Source organism: Sturnira hondurensis, unplaced genomic scaffold (assembly GCF_014824575.4).
Source record: "Sturnira hondurensis isolate 20B ecotype Veracruz unplaced genomic scaffold, ASM1482457v3 Scaffold0001020, whole genome shotgun sequence".
Lineage (NCBI taxonomy): Eukaryota > Metazoa > Chordata > Mammalia > Chiroptera > Phyllostomidae > Sturnira > Sturnira hondurensis.
The window spans coordinates 721155-738455 of NW_028073651.1; the positions used below are offsets into that span (position 1 = coordinate 721155).

Here is a 17301-nt window from a genome sequence, read left to right on the forward strand (position 1 = left end):
GAAACCATATGTACACACACAACATAATGTACAATGTTATGCATTTCCTAAAATATTTTCATGAGGGGGAAACTAAACAAACCACATCTTCTGGAAGGTGGGCCCCTGAAGTACACTCCCTGGTTGGGTGAGTGTTCTAGGAACCCGTCTGTGTCAGTGTACCAGCTGGCGTTGTTGTGAGAGGCTGCGTTCAGCTTCAGTGAATTATTTTTGAGACTCAACGTGTTTGCCCATTTCACGATGGGTGATTTATGAGCACAACTGCCCACACCGTATTGAGTGTTCAACAGTTCTTGACCCCAAACGCCTGGACCACCCTGGACCACCCCCATGCCCCACCCTCCCTATTCACCCGATCTCATCCCAAGTGACTTTTCTTCATTTCCCCAGATGAAAAAAATCCTCAAAGGGAAACGTTTTGCAGATGCAGAAGAGGTGAAACAAAAAAAGGCAGAAGCACTAAAAGGCATCAAAACTGACAAGCTCAAATACTGGTTTGAACAATGGAAGAAACGTCTCAATAGGTGCACTGCATCAGATGGAGAGTATGTGGAAGACAACTGAAGTTTAGACATGTAAGAATAAATGTACAATTTTTTATAAATAAATTGTTTTGGGGGGTCTCCCCTCATATATTCCATTATATACGATGTCACATAATGCACTAATCGAGCACTAGTTGTAACACACACCTAGGGGGCACTGTGAATTACTCTGTGAGTACTGTGTGTACGTGGTGGGCTGCACAGACTCGATGGGGCAGACTGAGGGGCAGACTGAGGCCCGTGTGCAGCTGGGTTACTGCGGGGTCCCGGCGCAGCTCCTGGGGGTGGGAGGGAAGGACACAGGCCTGGGCGGGGAGAAGCTGGAGTGAATGCAGTGGCCCAGCGGTCCGCGTGCCGGGGCGCCTGGGGCCCATGGGGCCCTCCGGCTGTGCCAGCTGAGGCAGGGGTGCTGGCCTCTGCTCTCCTCACCCCGTGCCCTGACTTCTCTATTCCAGGGGTCGGTAAACTCTTCATGTAAAGGGTGAGGCAACATGTGTTTTCACCTTTGAAGGCCATATGGTATCTCTAGCAAATACTCAATTTTGCTACTGAAAACAGATAAACGATGCGTGTGGCTGCGGACCCTGGCTTTAGTCCTCTGGTAACAGGAGCTCTTGCTGTTCCAGGAGGAGGCCAACGGCCTCCGTACAAACTAACAGCCCCTTCTCACCCCCAGGCAGCTGCCTTCAGGGCTCATCTCAAACGTTGCTTCCTCTCTGACCCCCTGATCTAAATCAGCCACCCACCATTACTCCTGAATTCTGACACGGGGTTAGTTCTTTACTCCTTCTCCTTCTTGTTTTGCATTTTTAAAAATTGATTTAAGAGAGAGAAATAGCCACTCATTTCTCCACCCATCCATGCATTCACTGGTTGATTCTTGTATGTGCCCTGACTGGGAATCGAACATGCAACCTTGGTGCATTGGGAGGCTGCTTCAACCAACTGAGCCACCACCCAGCCAGGGCAGGTCTTTGTGTTTCCTGTCCCCGAAGCAGATGTCAGCTCCACAACGTCTCGTTCCCCACCAGTACTCATCTACTAGAAGGGGGCTGAGCGTGCAGTCGGGGCTCAGCAAACATCTGTGCGATGTGTGGGTAGGCGATGGCCAATAGTCCTCCTTTGGGCAAGCTTCTCCTCTCCGTCCTCGTCCTCGGGGCTGGGGACCCAACCTAGCCACTGAGCGTCAAGTGGCTCGTACGGGGACGACCACCTGGGCCATGGATCGGGCAGGGGCTTTATGAAGCCCCATTTTCCCCCCGGGGTGCCTCTCTCCAGGCAACCGCCAGCTGACAGGGAAACGGCCAGCCGGGCCAGCGGGGCCTGCCAGGAGGCGGGAGGGGCGGAGCCCTCAGGCGCAGGCTTCTGTTGCCAGTGTGTCTGGGTTTCTGCCTTTCCTCCCGGGAGCCCTGAGTACCTCAGGAGGAGAGGTGTCTAGACCCTAATTCCCAAAAAATCAGAGGCCGGGCAGATAACACTGGAAAAACCCAGCTGTACGTGCCTCTGCCCGCCCCCACAGAACTGCAGGTCCTGCGAGGGAGGGTGGGCTGTCCCGGTCTCAGTTACCCCTGAGACCGCACCCGCCACAGACAGGACAGGGCCCCTGGGGGGTAGTTCCTTAAATGAAAGAATAAACAAAGGGCGTTTTTGCTGACAAGGGAAAAAAACGGAGCGACTTGAAGGCAACCAACTTGAATTACAGATTTATTCTAACCCCTCTCCCCAAGTCACACATGCATACAAAATTTTTGCTAATAGGAAGTTGGAGCCATGAACCGTGCATCCTCTGGCCTTGAGCATTTTGAGAGGGGGTCTCTCCACTGTGCACACCCTGACCCCACTGCCCACCCAGTGGGTGAAGCTGCTGCGTCCCACAGGTCTGGCCACACAGGGGCTGTTGGCAGCCTTGCAGATGTGAGCGCAGCCCTGCCCCTCAGGGTCAGGAAGGCACAGCGGTGAGGGGCGTGGGCTCTGGCCCAGCCTGCCCATCTTCACGATGTCCCACCTGTCTCTTCCCTGCCTGTGACCTTGGGCAGGTGATTTTCCTCTGTGTGCTTTAGTTTCTTCATGAATGAAACAAAGAAAATTCCACGGGGATTACACAAAGCATTTAGAACAACACTGGGCACCTTTCCAGAGCTCAATAAATTCCATGTGGCTGCTCTTTAATGACACCACGGGTCTGTGCGCTGGCAGTCAGTGTCCCTGGCCACCAACAATCCAGAGACTTGACAGTGCTGGTGAACCCGCTCAGGGGTAACCATGGAAACCGGGTACTGAGCGGCTCACCTGGCTCCTCCGTCCACCCCCCCTTTTTTTTGAAAGATTTTATTTATTATCTTTAGAGGGGAAGGGAAGGAGAGAGATGGAGGGAAATATCAATGTATGGTTGCCTCTTGTGAGTCCCCTACTGGGAACTGGCCTGCAACCCAGGCATGTGCCCTGACTGGGAATCGAACCATGATCCTTTGGTTTGCAGGCCTGCGCTCAGTCCACTGAGCTACACCAGCAAGAGCCGTCCATCCCCTTTTCATGCAGTGGTACCTGTTGCCTTCTTCTTCTAACCTGCTCAGGGAACTCCTACATAAAATAAAAACCCAGAACCCACCTCCTTGCTCCCTCTACACCAGCTTCTCCCACAGAAAATTAGACGTTTCAGAAGCCGGGTTTCCTATCAGGTCTCGTGTCCAGGTCCCTCTTAATCCCCTGGTGGAAGTGTGGTGAGGAAGTGAGAGAAACCCCGCCTCTCCCAGTTCTTGGAAAAGGGCCCAAGTGGGATGAACCTAATCCCCTTCATGAGATGCTGAGGTCCTGGGTGCGACCTACTCTGATGGGGGTGGGGGGCCGCCCGCCTGAACACTGCCTCTGAGAGCTCTGTAGAGACCCCCGCCCCTCCCTCTCGAACTCACCGCCCTCTCAGTTCCCCCTGGCCCCGCACCTGCACTCTTCAACACCCCGCACCCAGAACCACCTGGGCTCCGCTCTGGGTCCCCAGCCCTGCCCTGGACTCCACTCCTTCACTGGCCTCATAGCCTTGAGCTTCCCCGGAGCCTGTTTCCCCATCCAGGAGAGTTCACAGGCTGACTCTCAGCTCATTCACCCCTCGGATCCCTCTCAGTGTCTATCCTGGTTTCAGTGAGCTTTGTGTCCATGCAATGGTTCTCAGACCGGTCCTTAAAACGACTTCCTCATTAAGGAGTCTCATTCCAGGCTCCTTAAATGAGGAGACATCTGGAGTCCGAAAAAACAGAAGAGTCTGGGGGTAGCCACACCCCTTTCCGCTTCCGTGGTGAATCCCAGAAGAGAAACTGAGAAGTAAAGGCTGGTTCCTGGATTGTCCCTGTCAAGTGGGGAAGGCCGAATGTCCCATGAGGGTGGCAGGGGTCCCAGCACACTCTTGGGGCGGGGAGGTGAAGTGTGTTGAATGGTGCCTCCCCCCTCAAAAAAAAAAAGGTACGTCTACATCCTTACCCATGGAACTTGTGAATGTGGGCTTCTTTGCAAAAAGGGTCTTCCCAGGTTGAGGGTGTCCCTGAACCCAATGACCGGGTGTCTCTATGGGACACCTGGAGACACCAGGAGCTGGAAGAAGAGACAGGGAAGGGCCCGCCTTCACTAAAGTTTTTGGAGGGAGCATAGCCCTGCCAACACTTGATCCTGGATCTGTGGCCGTGAGATCTGTGGGAGAAGAAATCCTTGTTGTTTTAAGCCAAGAGTGTAGTGATTTGTTCCTGTGGCTACAGGAAACCAGTAAAGAAGGCAGACCGACCAGTGGCCCAGAGTAGGGAGCCACAGGTGGCTCTCGGGGCAGTGCAGGCAGGAGGCACCACTGCGTGAAGACGGACAGCTGGACCAGCCCAGGGCTCCATGGGCAGGGAGTGGGGGCAAGGGCACACAGGTCAACTGGCTGAAGTGCAGCGTGGGAGATGTGGTCATCCAACTCAGGCTGGCAGCTGCCTGAGAGAGGCCACTGAAGGAGACAGCAGGACAGGCCGAGTCAGGAAAGGCCCAGGGGCCTTGGGGACAGGCAGACAGGCCGAGCACCAGGCTGGATTAGCCCTAGGCAATGTCATTCTCTCCTCCACATCAGGGGCGTTGGGAGGGCGCCATGGGGGACCAGCACAGCCATTCCAGTGGGTTGTGCCAGAGACTGAAGGGTGAGGGGGTTCTTTGAAATATTCTACTTGGGGACTCAAGAGAAGGCATCACACGGATCAGGTTAAGGAAAGACAGTCGGAGGATAAATAGCAGGACAGGACCCTCCCCCACAGCCCTGCTCAAAGAGAGGGGAGATGCTGACCTAGAGCCCACCTGAGAAGGGGGCAGACAAGCCCCCTGAAAGACGCGCATGCCTTTCAACGGCCTGCACCAACTGGTAAAAGGAAGGGGGATGCTCAGTGTCATGGGCCAGTGTCCCAGGGAAAGGTACCACTGATCAGGTAAAAAGGGAAGCTGAGTCAGCTCAAATCCAAGTTCTTCGGTTCTTCTGCCAGAAGAGTGGGCACGTTGTCCTGCTGGCTGTGACCTGTGTGGTTGGGCATGGGGTGGAGAGGTGAACACTGAAGACTGAAGCCACGAGCTACAGGTTGGACGGGGATGCGCTAGAACACTTCACAGTGCCAGTGCCAGGTACCACTGGTCAGTAGAGGGTGACCAAAGGCCAAGTTCATCAAGATTCCTGTGGTTTCCCCTGGGTCAGCACAGGCAAGAGTGCTGTTAAGAAGGCCACAGGTGTGCACACATGGCCACACCCAAGTTCAGGCTTCAGCAGCTGCCTATTTCTCTGATGCAGACACTGCCTTGGGTGTGGACCGCGCATCCCGGTCCCTGATGTAGAGCTGGGCTCGCACCTCCTGCATCTGCGCCCGCAGCTCCTCCAGGGCGCTGGGCGACGCCGCCTGCTGCACCTGCGTCTGCAGCGCCTCGACTGCCAGTGCCAGGCGGCCCACTTCGTCCTGCATCGCACCCCAGGCGGCGCGCTGCTCCTCCTCTTTGTGGCGCTGCTGCGTCTGGTGGCGCCAGTACTCCATCACCAGACAGCCGCCGCCCACGATGAAGATGGTGGCCTCCCCCAGGAGCTCGGCGCCCAGGTCCGCGGCCGCCTCCTCATTCAGCGGCTTGATGGCCGTGCCCCGGAAGCCCATGATGCGCATCTTGGTCCGCATCTCCACCCAGTGGTACACTGCAGGGGAAGAGAGGGGTCAGGCCGTGCTCTGGAGCCCCCTGCCAGCCCCACCCCAACACGCCTCAGTGTCCAGGTGGGAGCGATGGCAACGCCACCAACAGAATCGCCAGGGGGCGCATTAGGTAAGAGCTGCTCCAGCCTCGCTTGGAGAATGCCGAGTCACCCGACTCCGGTTGACCCCGAGGGCATCTTTTTAAATCGCTCATAAGATTCCGGTGAATAGCGGGGAAAGAGAAGCCCTGCCCCGGAAGGGAGGTCCTCAGACTGGGGGCTGTGAGCCTGGAGGGTCACCAGGAGGCCCGCCACCCCCTCCCCCAGCACGAGTCCCCAGAAGGTGTAAAGGCTCAGTTGCCAGACGCTTAGCTCCCTCTGCTCCTCCCTCAAGCCATCCGCTGGCTAGCCCGTCCTCCCCGCCAGGAGAAAGCACGACCCCCTTCTTTTCGCATTTTCCCAAAATGCAGCAGAGGAAGGGCAGCTGAAATGTGGGAATCGATGTTAAGTGACCGTGATCGCGGGGTAACCAAGTCTCTGTTGGGCTGGTGGCTCCTACAGTGTCCATCAGCCGCAAAGACGGAACTAACAGCTGTGAGCTCTTCAAGGTGAGGTTCTGGAAACACACCATGGAAGCTCAAGAGTCGTCTGGTGCTGCTGGGACAGAAACCGCCTTGTCCAGCTGCTTCTTTGAGAAGGGAAACTCGGCACTTGAGTCTTAAAAACCAAGGCAGAATGGGTGCTGAACTCTGACTTACGTCTGTAATAATGAGTATTCACTCATCCAAGGACACAAAATGGACAGGGGTGCCCTGTCTAGCTTATCTGGAGATTCTGTTCCAATATATCATTGCACTTTTAATGTTTAATAATTATCCATGAAAAAATAATTATGCATGAAAGACAATACACTAAATGCTTTATATTAGGCACTAATAATAATTTTAAAGGTAATGCAACCCAGAAAAAATATTTTAACATTTAGAACACCTTAGAGCCACAGCAAATTAAATAACATTAAAATTTTAATTTCTGTACATATTTTGGTTGATACATAATTTATGAGGCAGAACTCTTGTCTGGAAGGCAACTGTAAATTAAGTTCAACGAACGACAAAAGGAAGAATGTAAGATTTCTGACTGTAAAAGAGCTTGTTCTTTTTTTCCTTTTTCTTTTTTTTAAACTGGACAGTGGCAGGCAGCAGGTCACCAGAGTAGGTGGACTGCATTAGATACTTCAGAGGAAGGACATGCCAGCTCTGTTTGAAAATGTCGCCCTGGCTGGTGTGGCTTGGTGGATTGAGCGCGGGCCTAGAACTACACGATCACGGTTCGATTCCCAGTCAGGGCACATGCCTGGGTGGCGGGCCAGCTCCCAGCAGGGGACTCACGAGAGGCAACCATACATTGATGTGTCTCTCCTTCTCTCCTTCCCTTCCTCTCTAAAGATAAATAAATAAAAATTAAAAAAAAAAAGAAAATGTCAATATTCACGACACACCACAAATTCTACCCTTTGCAACAACTTGAACTTTGGAAGAGAAGTTTTGGATGTCAACTTGAAAACGCACTACAGGGCATTTAATCTTTCCATTTTTAAAGGGGTGGGCGGCCGCCTTCTACTGCTCCCGGGGCCGCTCCTGTGCCGCTCGGGGTACCTGTTCTGTGAGGCAGAAGTGGAGGAGACCCCGGTGCCCAAAGGAAGGCGTCCAGACCGAGAACAATGGTCATGCTGATCTGAAGGTGGTGGCAGGTGGCTCTGGGGTGAGTGTGGGACCAAGAGGCACGTACCTCTCAGCAACCCAGGGCAGCGTGCTGTGACGGGCGGCAGGGTTTGTTGTGAGACGGACCCAGCTCTGACTTTGGGGGAGGGCCGCCAAAGAAACAGACACACCAGCACTTGGACGTGGAGGATGAAGGCAGAATCGATGTGTTCTGGCAGCAGCCGGTGTTGAGGGAGCTGCTGCTGGACGCCAGGACCCCGCCCCTCCGACCAGGCTCTCACTGAGAACACTGAGTTGGTTCCACACATCCTGACTCCCACAGGAGAGTTCTCCCTATTCTTTCATTTCCCTGCCCTCATTCCTTTATTCTACATCAAATAACTAAAGTATGTGCAGCAGCACGTGCGTGTTTTAACTGAATGGCGGGTGGTACGTTTTGATCGACATTAAATGGAGAGGGGCTGGGGGAAACACTGGTTTCCCCTTCTCCATTAGTGGCATGCACATTCGGCTCTCAACTCTGTGTTCCAGTAAGTTATTGGGCTCTCACTGTTTAACAGAGAAAAGCACGCCCACTCTGGCTGGTGTGGCTCCGTGGTTTGAGTGCAGGCTTTTGAACCAGAGGGTCGCCACTTGGATTCCCAGTCAGGGCACACGCCTGGGTTGCAGGTCAGGTCTCCAGTAGGGGGCACATGAGAGGCAGCGACACATTTAATGTTTCTCTTCCTCTCTTTCTCCTTCCCTCTCCCTAAAATAAATAAATGAAATCTTTAAAAAAAAACCACCACATCATTCCTTACATACCTTGCTTGACTGGAGAATTTTAATATTTTTCACTTATCACTGTAAAACCAAGGACGATTTTGTACATAGCTGTTACCTGGAGGGCGACCTGTCTTTAAGTAAGGAAAAGTTGCTCTGAAGCGTTGGATGAGCACTGTGGAGCCGGCGCAAGCTTGGGTGGGTGTACCCCGGCCCCTCTCAACAACTGCCGGCCGCCACGGTCACGGCCACTACTAACCGTTCCACATGCGCTGGTGTTGTGGGGTTCCCAGGGCCCAGGCTGTGCAGACTGCTCCCCACACAGAGGTCCTAGCATCAGGCCAACCTGGGGTGCACCCGGGTCTCCGTACCTACCACCTGGGTGAAGACAGCCCCCTCTGAGCCCCCTCTGTGAAACGGGAGAGGACAGCGCCTGCCTCAGTCCCGAGGACCACACCCCAGCCCAGGGCCTGCCATGCCTGCTCCTTTCTGTCAGGAGAGCAGCAGAGAGGACAGTCACAAACGGGCTTCTGCGGGCGTCCCTGGAGGAGCGACCAGCATCTCAGGGGAAACGGGGTGTGGGGACCCGGGCCAGCGTGGGTCTGGGTGTGCGAATGGGAGTGAGCACATGTGGGGCGGGGCACACAACCGGCGTGAAGGAAATGACGCAAGGGGGGTGGTGGTGGTGGGTGTGTGTGTGTGTGAGACAGAGAAAAGAGAGGGGACTTTCAGAGCAGGGGCTCATGTGACCTCTCTCGGGCCAGGGGCCAGACTTGTGGTTCAGGAAACGAGGTCCAGGTGGGAACAGAGGGCTGGGAGCAAGGGGTCTGCAGTGAGAGCCAGGACAAAAGAAGACGGACAACTGCACCGGACTGACGGACGGCGGGCCCCTGGACGTCTCCCGGACACTGTGCATCCATCGTGTCCAAACCTGACCCCAGCTCCCTGCACGCTTGTTCCTCCTCCTGGGTGTTCCCCTGCCCACAGCCTCTCAGCCACGTGTCTGACCCTGTGTGCCTCTTGGGTGTCTCTCCCACATCCTCTTCCCCTGTCCCGGTCCAGGCTCCATCACAGCCCTGTCCACTGTCCCCTCCCTGACCTCCCCATTCAGGGACCTTCTGTCCCTCCTATCACTCCGTGCATCCCCTCAGAGCCCCCATCACAACTGGACTGATTCTGTCATTCAGTCGCTGTGTGCGCTCTGTCTCCCACACGGCAGTGTCACCCCCAGAGGACGGAGCCCAGGGCAGTCACAGTGACTGCTGTGTCCCCAGCACTGTCTGTTCAGTACCAGGCCAGGCACAGAGAAGATGCTCAGGACGCCTCGTGGAGGGTCAGTGGGTCCCTGCCCCAGCCTCCTCCCACCCCTGGCCCAGCCCCAGCCCCTGCAACTACGGTCTTTGCGACAGGCAGGGTCTGGTTAGGAGACAACCACCGAAACCCAGGACCCACCACTGACTTCACTAACACAGGGCGTGAGAGCAAAGCACTCAAACTACAGCATTAGAGGTCAAAGTCACCTGCACCCGGCCCTGGGACCCACCTCTCACACACCCCCATCTCCCCCCGATCAGCCTCTTCCCCTCACATCACCTCCCCAACATCTGACCACAGCGCACACTGCTCATCTCTGTTTGAGTTCCTCATCGGAAATCTGCTGTGCGTACACGGTCCTCCTCTACAGACGGGGACTCCGCCCCACGCAGTCGGTCCTCCTGTTCCCTGCTGTGTCCTCATTCCGCCAGGTGACTTATACACACTTCTTATTCTTCTGTTATTCTTTTTGTGTGTGTGTGTCACAACAATACTTTTTGCTGGTTCAATTATAATACTGGTATTGTATATACTGGAAAGATGGAGGGGATGGTGCTAAGCCCTCATTTACAGTAGCATGAAATAAAGAATGTCAGGATTTAATACATGGAGAAACAGTAAAAGTTGGTTAGTCAGGAACAGAAAAGAAGGTACATGAAGAAATAGCTTGAAACGCGTCAAAGGTGCTCGCTTGTGGGGGAGAGGACAGGGCCGGGGCAGACAGGCAGAGGGCAGTCCGTTTCACGACGAGCCTGTGGGGACCACATTATTTTTAATTGTGGCCCCTACAGGCTCGTAGGTTACTTATTGACTTTAATAAGGAACTTAAAATTTGTTTAAGAGCCCTGGCTGGTGTAGCTCAGTGGACTGAGCGAGGGCTAAGAACCAAAGGGTCACCTGGTTCGATTCCCAGGCAGGGCACATGCCTGAGCTGCAAGCCAGGTCCCCAGTAGGGGGTGCACGAGAGGCAGCCACACATTGATGTTTCTCTTTCTCTTTCTCCTTCCCTTCCCCTCTGTCTAAAAATAAATTAAGTTAAATCTTTATTTTTTTAAAAATATTTTATTTATTTATCTTTTAGAGGGGAAAGGAAGGAGAGAAGGAGAGAAATATCAATGTATGGTTGCCTCTCGTGAGTCCCCTGCTGGGAACTGGCCCGCAACCCAGGCATGTGCCCTGACTGGGAATTGAACCGCAATCGTGTGGTTCACAGGCCCACGCCCAACCCACTGAGCTACACCAGCCAGGGCATAAGTTAAATCTTTAAAAAAATAAAAATAAAATTTGCTCAGGAGAGAAAACTCATACAGCCAATGGATTATAATTTACAACAGACCCAATACTATGGAAAAAAATCCATGATTCAGGAAAATCAGTTCATGTGATTATCCCAATCCTTGGAGTCACAGATGATAAGCAAAAAGAGCAGCGAGCTAGGAGTCGCCTGCCGAACAGGAGCCGCCAAAGGAAAGACCAGAGCACACACAGCAAAAGCCACCAGTGAAGGTGCTGCAGGAGGCCGTCCACGGACCGCCAAAGGCACCCGTACACCCCAGAAGGGCCACTGGTCAGCGAAACGTCCGAACAGAAATCCCCACAGAGGGCACCCAGCCTCTCTCCACACCACCAGATGCCAGCAGAGAAAGGGACGCTGGGAAACACGACCCAGCGGGCGGGGGACACATGAGTGACAGAAAGGGCAGGCAGAGGGGAGGAAGAAAGCAAGCCAGCCAACCGCATGACGCTGCCTGCAGCCTGAGAGTGCAGGACAGTGACCCCAACACTCCATCCACGTCAACTGGGACATCCCCCAAGACGTAAGTCTTTGGAAAGTACTGTGGCCACCCCCATCCTTAAAAATAAACGTGTAAATAAATTACCCACAGAACTCCAGCCTCCTGAGAGAGTAAGAAAGGAAACTGTGGTAAGGAATGTAAACAATAAAACAAGCCCCAGAACCAATCAGTGAATGAGAAAATGCAATGTGCAAATGAGATATTAAATAAACTGAGATATCAAATCCAGATCCACAGCAATTTTTTTAAAACATGAAGAAATGCAAATGCCTAATGAGCTCATGAAAGCAAGTTGAACTTCACTAGCAATTCAACTGATAACAACCATCACTAACGGTGTAATTTATGAGTTATTGGTTGACAAGGGTTAAGCCGTGAGAAGAGTCCCTGCAGGGTCTGAGGAAAGATGGCTGCATGCTGGCGCGGCAGGCTGTAAACGTGGGCCGAGGGCGCGCGTGCACATTCCGAAGCACTACCTACATGTACATTATGACCGCCTCCCATTTTACCTCTTGGGACTCAGCCTGTGGAAAATAAACGGCTTACTGCTCAAGGACCCGTGCGAACGGATGCTCACAGCACTGGTTTTTACAACAGTAAAACCTGAGCAGCCATCTGGATACCCAGGGAATTCTTTGAGACATTCTCAACAGATTGATTTCCCATTTGAGGTGCTGCTATGGAAAGTCTATGGTTGCAGTAACCAAAAAGCAGAATTCCCATTTCTTACTTTAAAGTTTTACTTACTGACTGGGGGGGGGAGAGAAACATCGCTTTGTTGTTCCGCTTAGTTATGCCATCATTCACTGCTTGATTCTTATACGTGCCCTGACCAGGGATTGAACCCTGCAACCTTGGTCTATTGGGATGATGCTCTAGCCAACTGAGTCACCAAGCCAGGGCAGTATTCCCACCTCTCCATCATTAAAAGGAGAGCGCCCTGACTGATGTGGCTTAGTGGGCTGGGCGACCAACGTCCTGCAGACCGAAAGATCACTGGTTCAGGGCATGTGATCGAGTTGTGGGTTTGGTCCCAGGTAGGGGGCAGGCATGCAAGAGGCAACCAATGGTGTTTCTCTTGCATGTTGATGTTTCCCTCCCTCTTCCTGCCTACCTCCCCCTCTCTCTAAAAATAAACAAGTAAAATCTTTCTTTAAAAAAGAGAGGAAGTGCATTCCTTCTCTAGCACATGCGCTCTGCCTTTCTTCAGATGTGTATCTTTGCTTCCTTCCTCTACCCCCTCAGGGTCCCCACAAGACTTGCAACCAGGGAGCAGTGGGCAGTGGCAGTTCTTCCAGGCTCACCCCGAACCCATCTCCAAGGCCCCCCTGTTTTTTATTTCTGTTCAAGTAGGGTTGTCTCCATCCCCCCCCACTCTCCCCCAGCCCACCAAGGGTTCTTCTTTTGACTCTGTAACTTGTTTCCTAAGTCTGCGCAGCCCAGGAGGTTGGCTTCTGCCTCTGTGACCTTCTAAAAGGCAGAGGCAGCTCTCTGGGGCCGGGCACTTGATTCTTCTCTTGGAGCACACTTTCGGTTTGCTTGGTTATACACTTCCTCTTGTACTGCTTTGGGTTGGAGACAGCAGCGCTGGGGGCTGGGGGGTTCTGGCTCTAGGGGCGTCGGCACATGGCTCTGAACATGGACTTGCTCATGGGCACCTGACTCGCCATCTCTGATGAGCTCCAGCCTCTACGTCTTGCGTTAGCTGCTACGTTCAGGAAGCTGCTGTAGAAGATCTCGGCTTGCTCCGTGGGCACTGCCACGGGGAAGGTGGGCTCAGGGCCCTTGAGGACACACTGGCAAGTGGACTGGCTGACAGCACCTGGTGCTTCAACTGGTGCTTCCCATTTTCATCTTCAAACACACGTAAGTTTACAATCTTTCGGACCATGCGCTCCTTCTGTGTATCTTCCAGAGAAATCCCCAGCTGCACTGGGATGCCCTGTCCACCGGCACTTCTCTGCTCTCCCCAACTCTGACAGTGGCCCGGGGGGCACGCTGCGCCTCATGGAGGTGCCAGCTGGTGGCACCTTTCACTGTCTGCCTCAGCTCCCAACATGGCCAGGGAAGAAACCAGTGCACCTGACTCCCCTCCCCCCCATCCCTAGGCCATCCTTTCCTTTCCATCCTTTCACATTATGGGGATTTATTTTTAAGGTTGTATTTATTTATTTTTTAGAGATGGGAAGAGAGGGAGAATGAGAGGGAGAGAAACATCCATGTACAAGAGATACATTGATCAGTTGCCTCTCACACACCCCCAACAGGGGACCTGGCCAGCAACCCAGGCATGTGCCCCCCCTTGGAATCGAACCTGCGACCTTGAGGTTCGCAGGCCAGCGTTTAATCCACTGAGCCATACCTGCCAGGGCACATGATGGGGATTTAATACACAGGCCATTGGGTGGCTAGAACACGGCCATTCGTACTCTTTGCATCAGCCCAGTCGGAAAACCGAAACAGCGCAGTTGGGGTGCTGCTTAGGGACACGCCGCTCCTCGGCGTGACTGCCCGTGACTGCCGTGCCTGAGGTTGTGTAGGTTGTGTCAGGATGGCTTTCGTGTGGCTTGGGTAGGAAGGAGCAGGGTTCTCTTAATCAACTTCCTCGTTGGGGTTTTGCTATTTTGATACTAAAACCCAACTACTTCTGCTTGCTGCAGCCTGCCCAGTCCCTGGGGTGGAGTGGGGAGGGGAGGGGGAACTTGGGCAGAGAAGGAGGAGTGGGGGCTAGCGCTGAGGGTGACCATGCAGGATGGGGCCCGCACAGGCCCTGCTGGGCTGGCAGCCAGGCCATTTCCTTGGGGCTTCCTGAGCTGGGTGGCAGGCGGCCATGCTGCTGGGGCCCTGGGCAGACTCCGAGGGCTCTGGAGCCCCAACACTGCAACCAAGATCAATCAGGCCNTCGGCATGACTGCCCGTGACTGCCGTGCCTGAGGTTGTGTAGGTTGTGTCAGGATGGCTTTCGTGTGGCTTGGGTAGGAAGGAGCAGGGTTCTCTTAATCAACTTCCTCGTTGGGGTTTTGCTATTTTGATACTAAAACCCAACTACTTCTGCTTGCTGCAGCCTGCCCAGTCCCTGGGGTGGAGTGGGGAGGGGAGGGGGAACTTGGGCAGAGGAGGAGGAGTGGGGGCTAGCGCTGACGGTGACCATGCAGGATGGGGCCCGCACAGGCCCTGCTGGGCTGGCAGCCAGGCCATTTCCTTGGGGCTTCCTGAGCTGGGTGGCAGGCAGCCATGCTGCTGGGGCCCTGGGCAGACTCCGAGGGCTCTGGAGCCCCAACACTGCAACCAAGATCAATCAGGCCATGGGCTCTCTGAAAAGGAAAAAAAAAAAGCTCACTGGGCTGCGGCTGAGGTCGGCCTGGCGGAGACCAGTGGGGTGGAAGATGGCTTCCCCCGGATACCTGGCACTTCCAGAGGAAGTCCCGATTCTTAAAGCTGCCGACTTTGTCTCATTAGTGGGTAATGGAATCAATGGAGCCACACAAGCCAGCATTAGAACAGGACTGAGAGGCAACAGAATGGCCTGGGAATGAGACGTCTGGCTGTCCCTGGGGTGGGAAAAGTGCCCGGCTCACTGTCTGCAGTAGATGCCGTTGTGCTGCCTCCCAGGGAACTTCTAGAAGACTAGGGGCTGGGGGTGGAGAGTGGGGGGTGGGAGTGGCTTTTAGAAGGTTTTGCGTGTGTGTTTAACTCATCAACTGAGGAATGACGTGTCCAAAATGCACCGACTTTAAGTTCAGCCCCACAACCTCTACCATTGGTACACGCCAGTGGTGCTTGGCTGGGCTCAGTTTTGCCCCCTGCCACAAGCACCCCCAAGTTTTGACAACCCAACGTCTTCAGACACTGCCGATGTCCCCAGGTGGGAGAGGCCGGGGCTTTTTCCCGTGTGGACGTGCAGCCGCACCATGTATTGTAACGCCCGTCCTTCCCGCACTGAGCTGTGGCGGTGCCTCCGCTGGAAACCAGCACACACGCGTGGGTCTAGCTGTGGACAGTCCATTCTGCGCCGTGGCCCATTCGTCAGTCCTCGCGCCAACACTGCACTGGCTTAACCACTTCGGTTTTATAGTCAGTCTTGAAATCTGAGAGTGAAAGTCTTCAAGCTTTGTTCTTCTTTAACACATTCTATTCTAGCACCTCGGCATTTCCATGTAAATTTTAGAATGCACTTGCTCCTAACAACCACAAAACCTCGTTAGGGTATTTGCTGGGTCCACTGAACCCACAGTTCGATTTGGAGAGTCTTAGCAACACTGTCTGGCCTCCCGCCCAGGGGCTAGCTCCCCTTTACACAGGAACGTTTCCTCTCAGGGGTATGGGGTGGTTTCAGAGTGCCTGCACATCTTTTATCAAACTTATTCCTAGAGACTTGAGGGGTTTCGACTGTTGTGAAAAGTTTTAAAAATTTATTTTTGGGGCCTGGCTGGTGTAGCTCAGTGGATTGAGCACGGGCCTGCGAACCACACGATCGCGGTTCGATTCCCAGTCAGGGCACATGCCTGCGTTGCAGACCAGTTCCCAGCAGGGGACACATGAGAGGCAACCATACATTGATATTTTTCTCCCTCTCTCCTTTCTTTCCCCTCTAAAGATAATTAAATAAAATTTTTGAAAAAAAAATTTTTCTAGCCCTGGCTGCTGTGGCTCAGTGGATTGAGCACCAGCCTGTGAACCAAAGGGTTGCCAATTCAATTCCCAGTCAGGGCACATGCCTGGGCTGCAAGCCAGGTCCCCAGCAGCAGGTGTGTGAGAGGTAACTACTCATCGATGTTTTCTTCTCTTTCACCCTCCCTTCCCTTCTAAAAACAAATAGACAATAAATAAAATTCATTTTCCAATTGTTGGTAGCACATAAAAATACAACAGATTTTTGTACATTGATCTTATATCTAGCAGCCACACTGAAAATTATGTACCGGGTGGGCCAAAAGAATGTTCACAGTTGTTTGTATGGAAAACAATACAGTACTCAATAAACAATAATACAAAAATAAACCGTGTTTCACACACTCACAACTGCACACCTTCTTTCGCACCATCCTGTATTTATTTTCATAGTTTGTCTTTAGGCTCTTCTGGCTTATTTATTTATTTATTTTTTAAAAGAATTTATTCATTTATTTTTCAGAGAGAGGGGAAGGAAAGGAGAAAGAGAGGGAGAGAAACATCCATGTGTGGTTGCCCCTCCCACGCCCCCAGTTGGGGACCTGGCCTGTAACCCAGGCGTGTGCCCTGACTGGGAATTAAACCAGTGACACTTCGGTTTGCAGGCCAGTGCTCAATCCACTGAGCCACACCAGCCAGGGCTCTTCTGGCTTATTTATGCACATGGTCATGTTATCAGTCAACAATTGTTTTAATTCTTCCCCAATCTTTCTACTTTTAGTTAGCTGATGATTATTTTTGCCTTATCACACTAGCTACAAGCTCCAATATTATGCTGCTTAGAAAAGGTCACACCTATTCCAAGCACTGAAAGCACGTGTTCAGTTTAACTTCACACATAAATATGCTGTTAACTGAACTCTTTTGGTAAGATACCCTTTGTAGTATTAAAGAAGTTCCTTTTTTCGCCCCCTCACCTTAGGACATTTTTTCATTGCTTTAGAGACAGAGGAAGGGAGAGAGGGAGGGAGGAAGAGGGAGAGAAAGAGAAACAGCAAAGTGAGAAAGAAACACTGATTGGCTGCCTTCTCACATGCACCCCGACCAGGGATTGAACTCACAACCTGGGTAGGTGCAATTCTTAGACTAAGAATCAAACCCAGGACCTTTTGGTCCACAAGATGATACGCCAGCCAACCAACTGAGCCATATCAGTCAGGGCAAAAGGCTCCTTTGTATTCCCAGTTTTGGGGGAGCTTTCATCATGAACAGCTGTTGAACGCCATCAAATGCTTTCCCTGCATGACACGCCTTTTCTCCTGAATGCTACTCCTGCAGTGAGTGAGGGACGTGGGAAAGGGCCCAGCGCCTCT

General features: G+C 53.0%; 1 protein-coding gene across 2 annotated transcripts in view; it reads right to left on the reverse strand.

The window, feature by feature from the left end:
- OPA3 (outer mitochondrial membrane lipid metabolism regulator OPA3) overlaps positions 1 to 17301 on the reverse strand; it is a 68517-nt gene that overhangs the window by 22372 nt on the left and 28844 nt on the right. The window contains exon 2 of one of the 2 annotated variants that reach the window (XM_037058755.1): positions 3869 to 5727. The exons of the other annotated variant lie outside the window; for it this stretch is intronic. Coding sequence (XP_036914650.1) covers positions 5321 to 5727 — 407 coding nt within the window. The 3' untranslated portion in view covers positions 3869 to 5320. Of the gene's footprint in view, positions 1 to 3868; positions 5728 to 17301 lie in introns of those variants that run through there. 2 annotated transcript variants of the gene reach the window in all.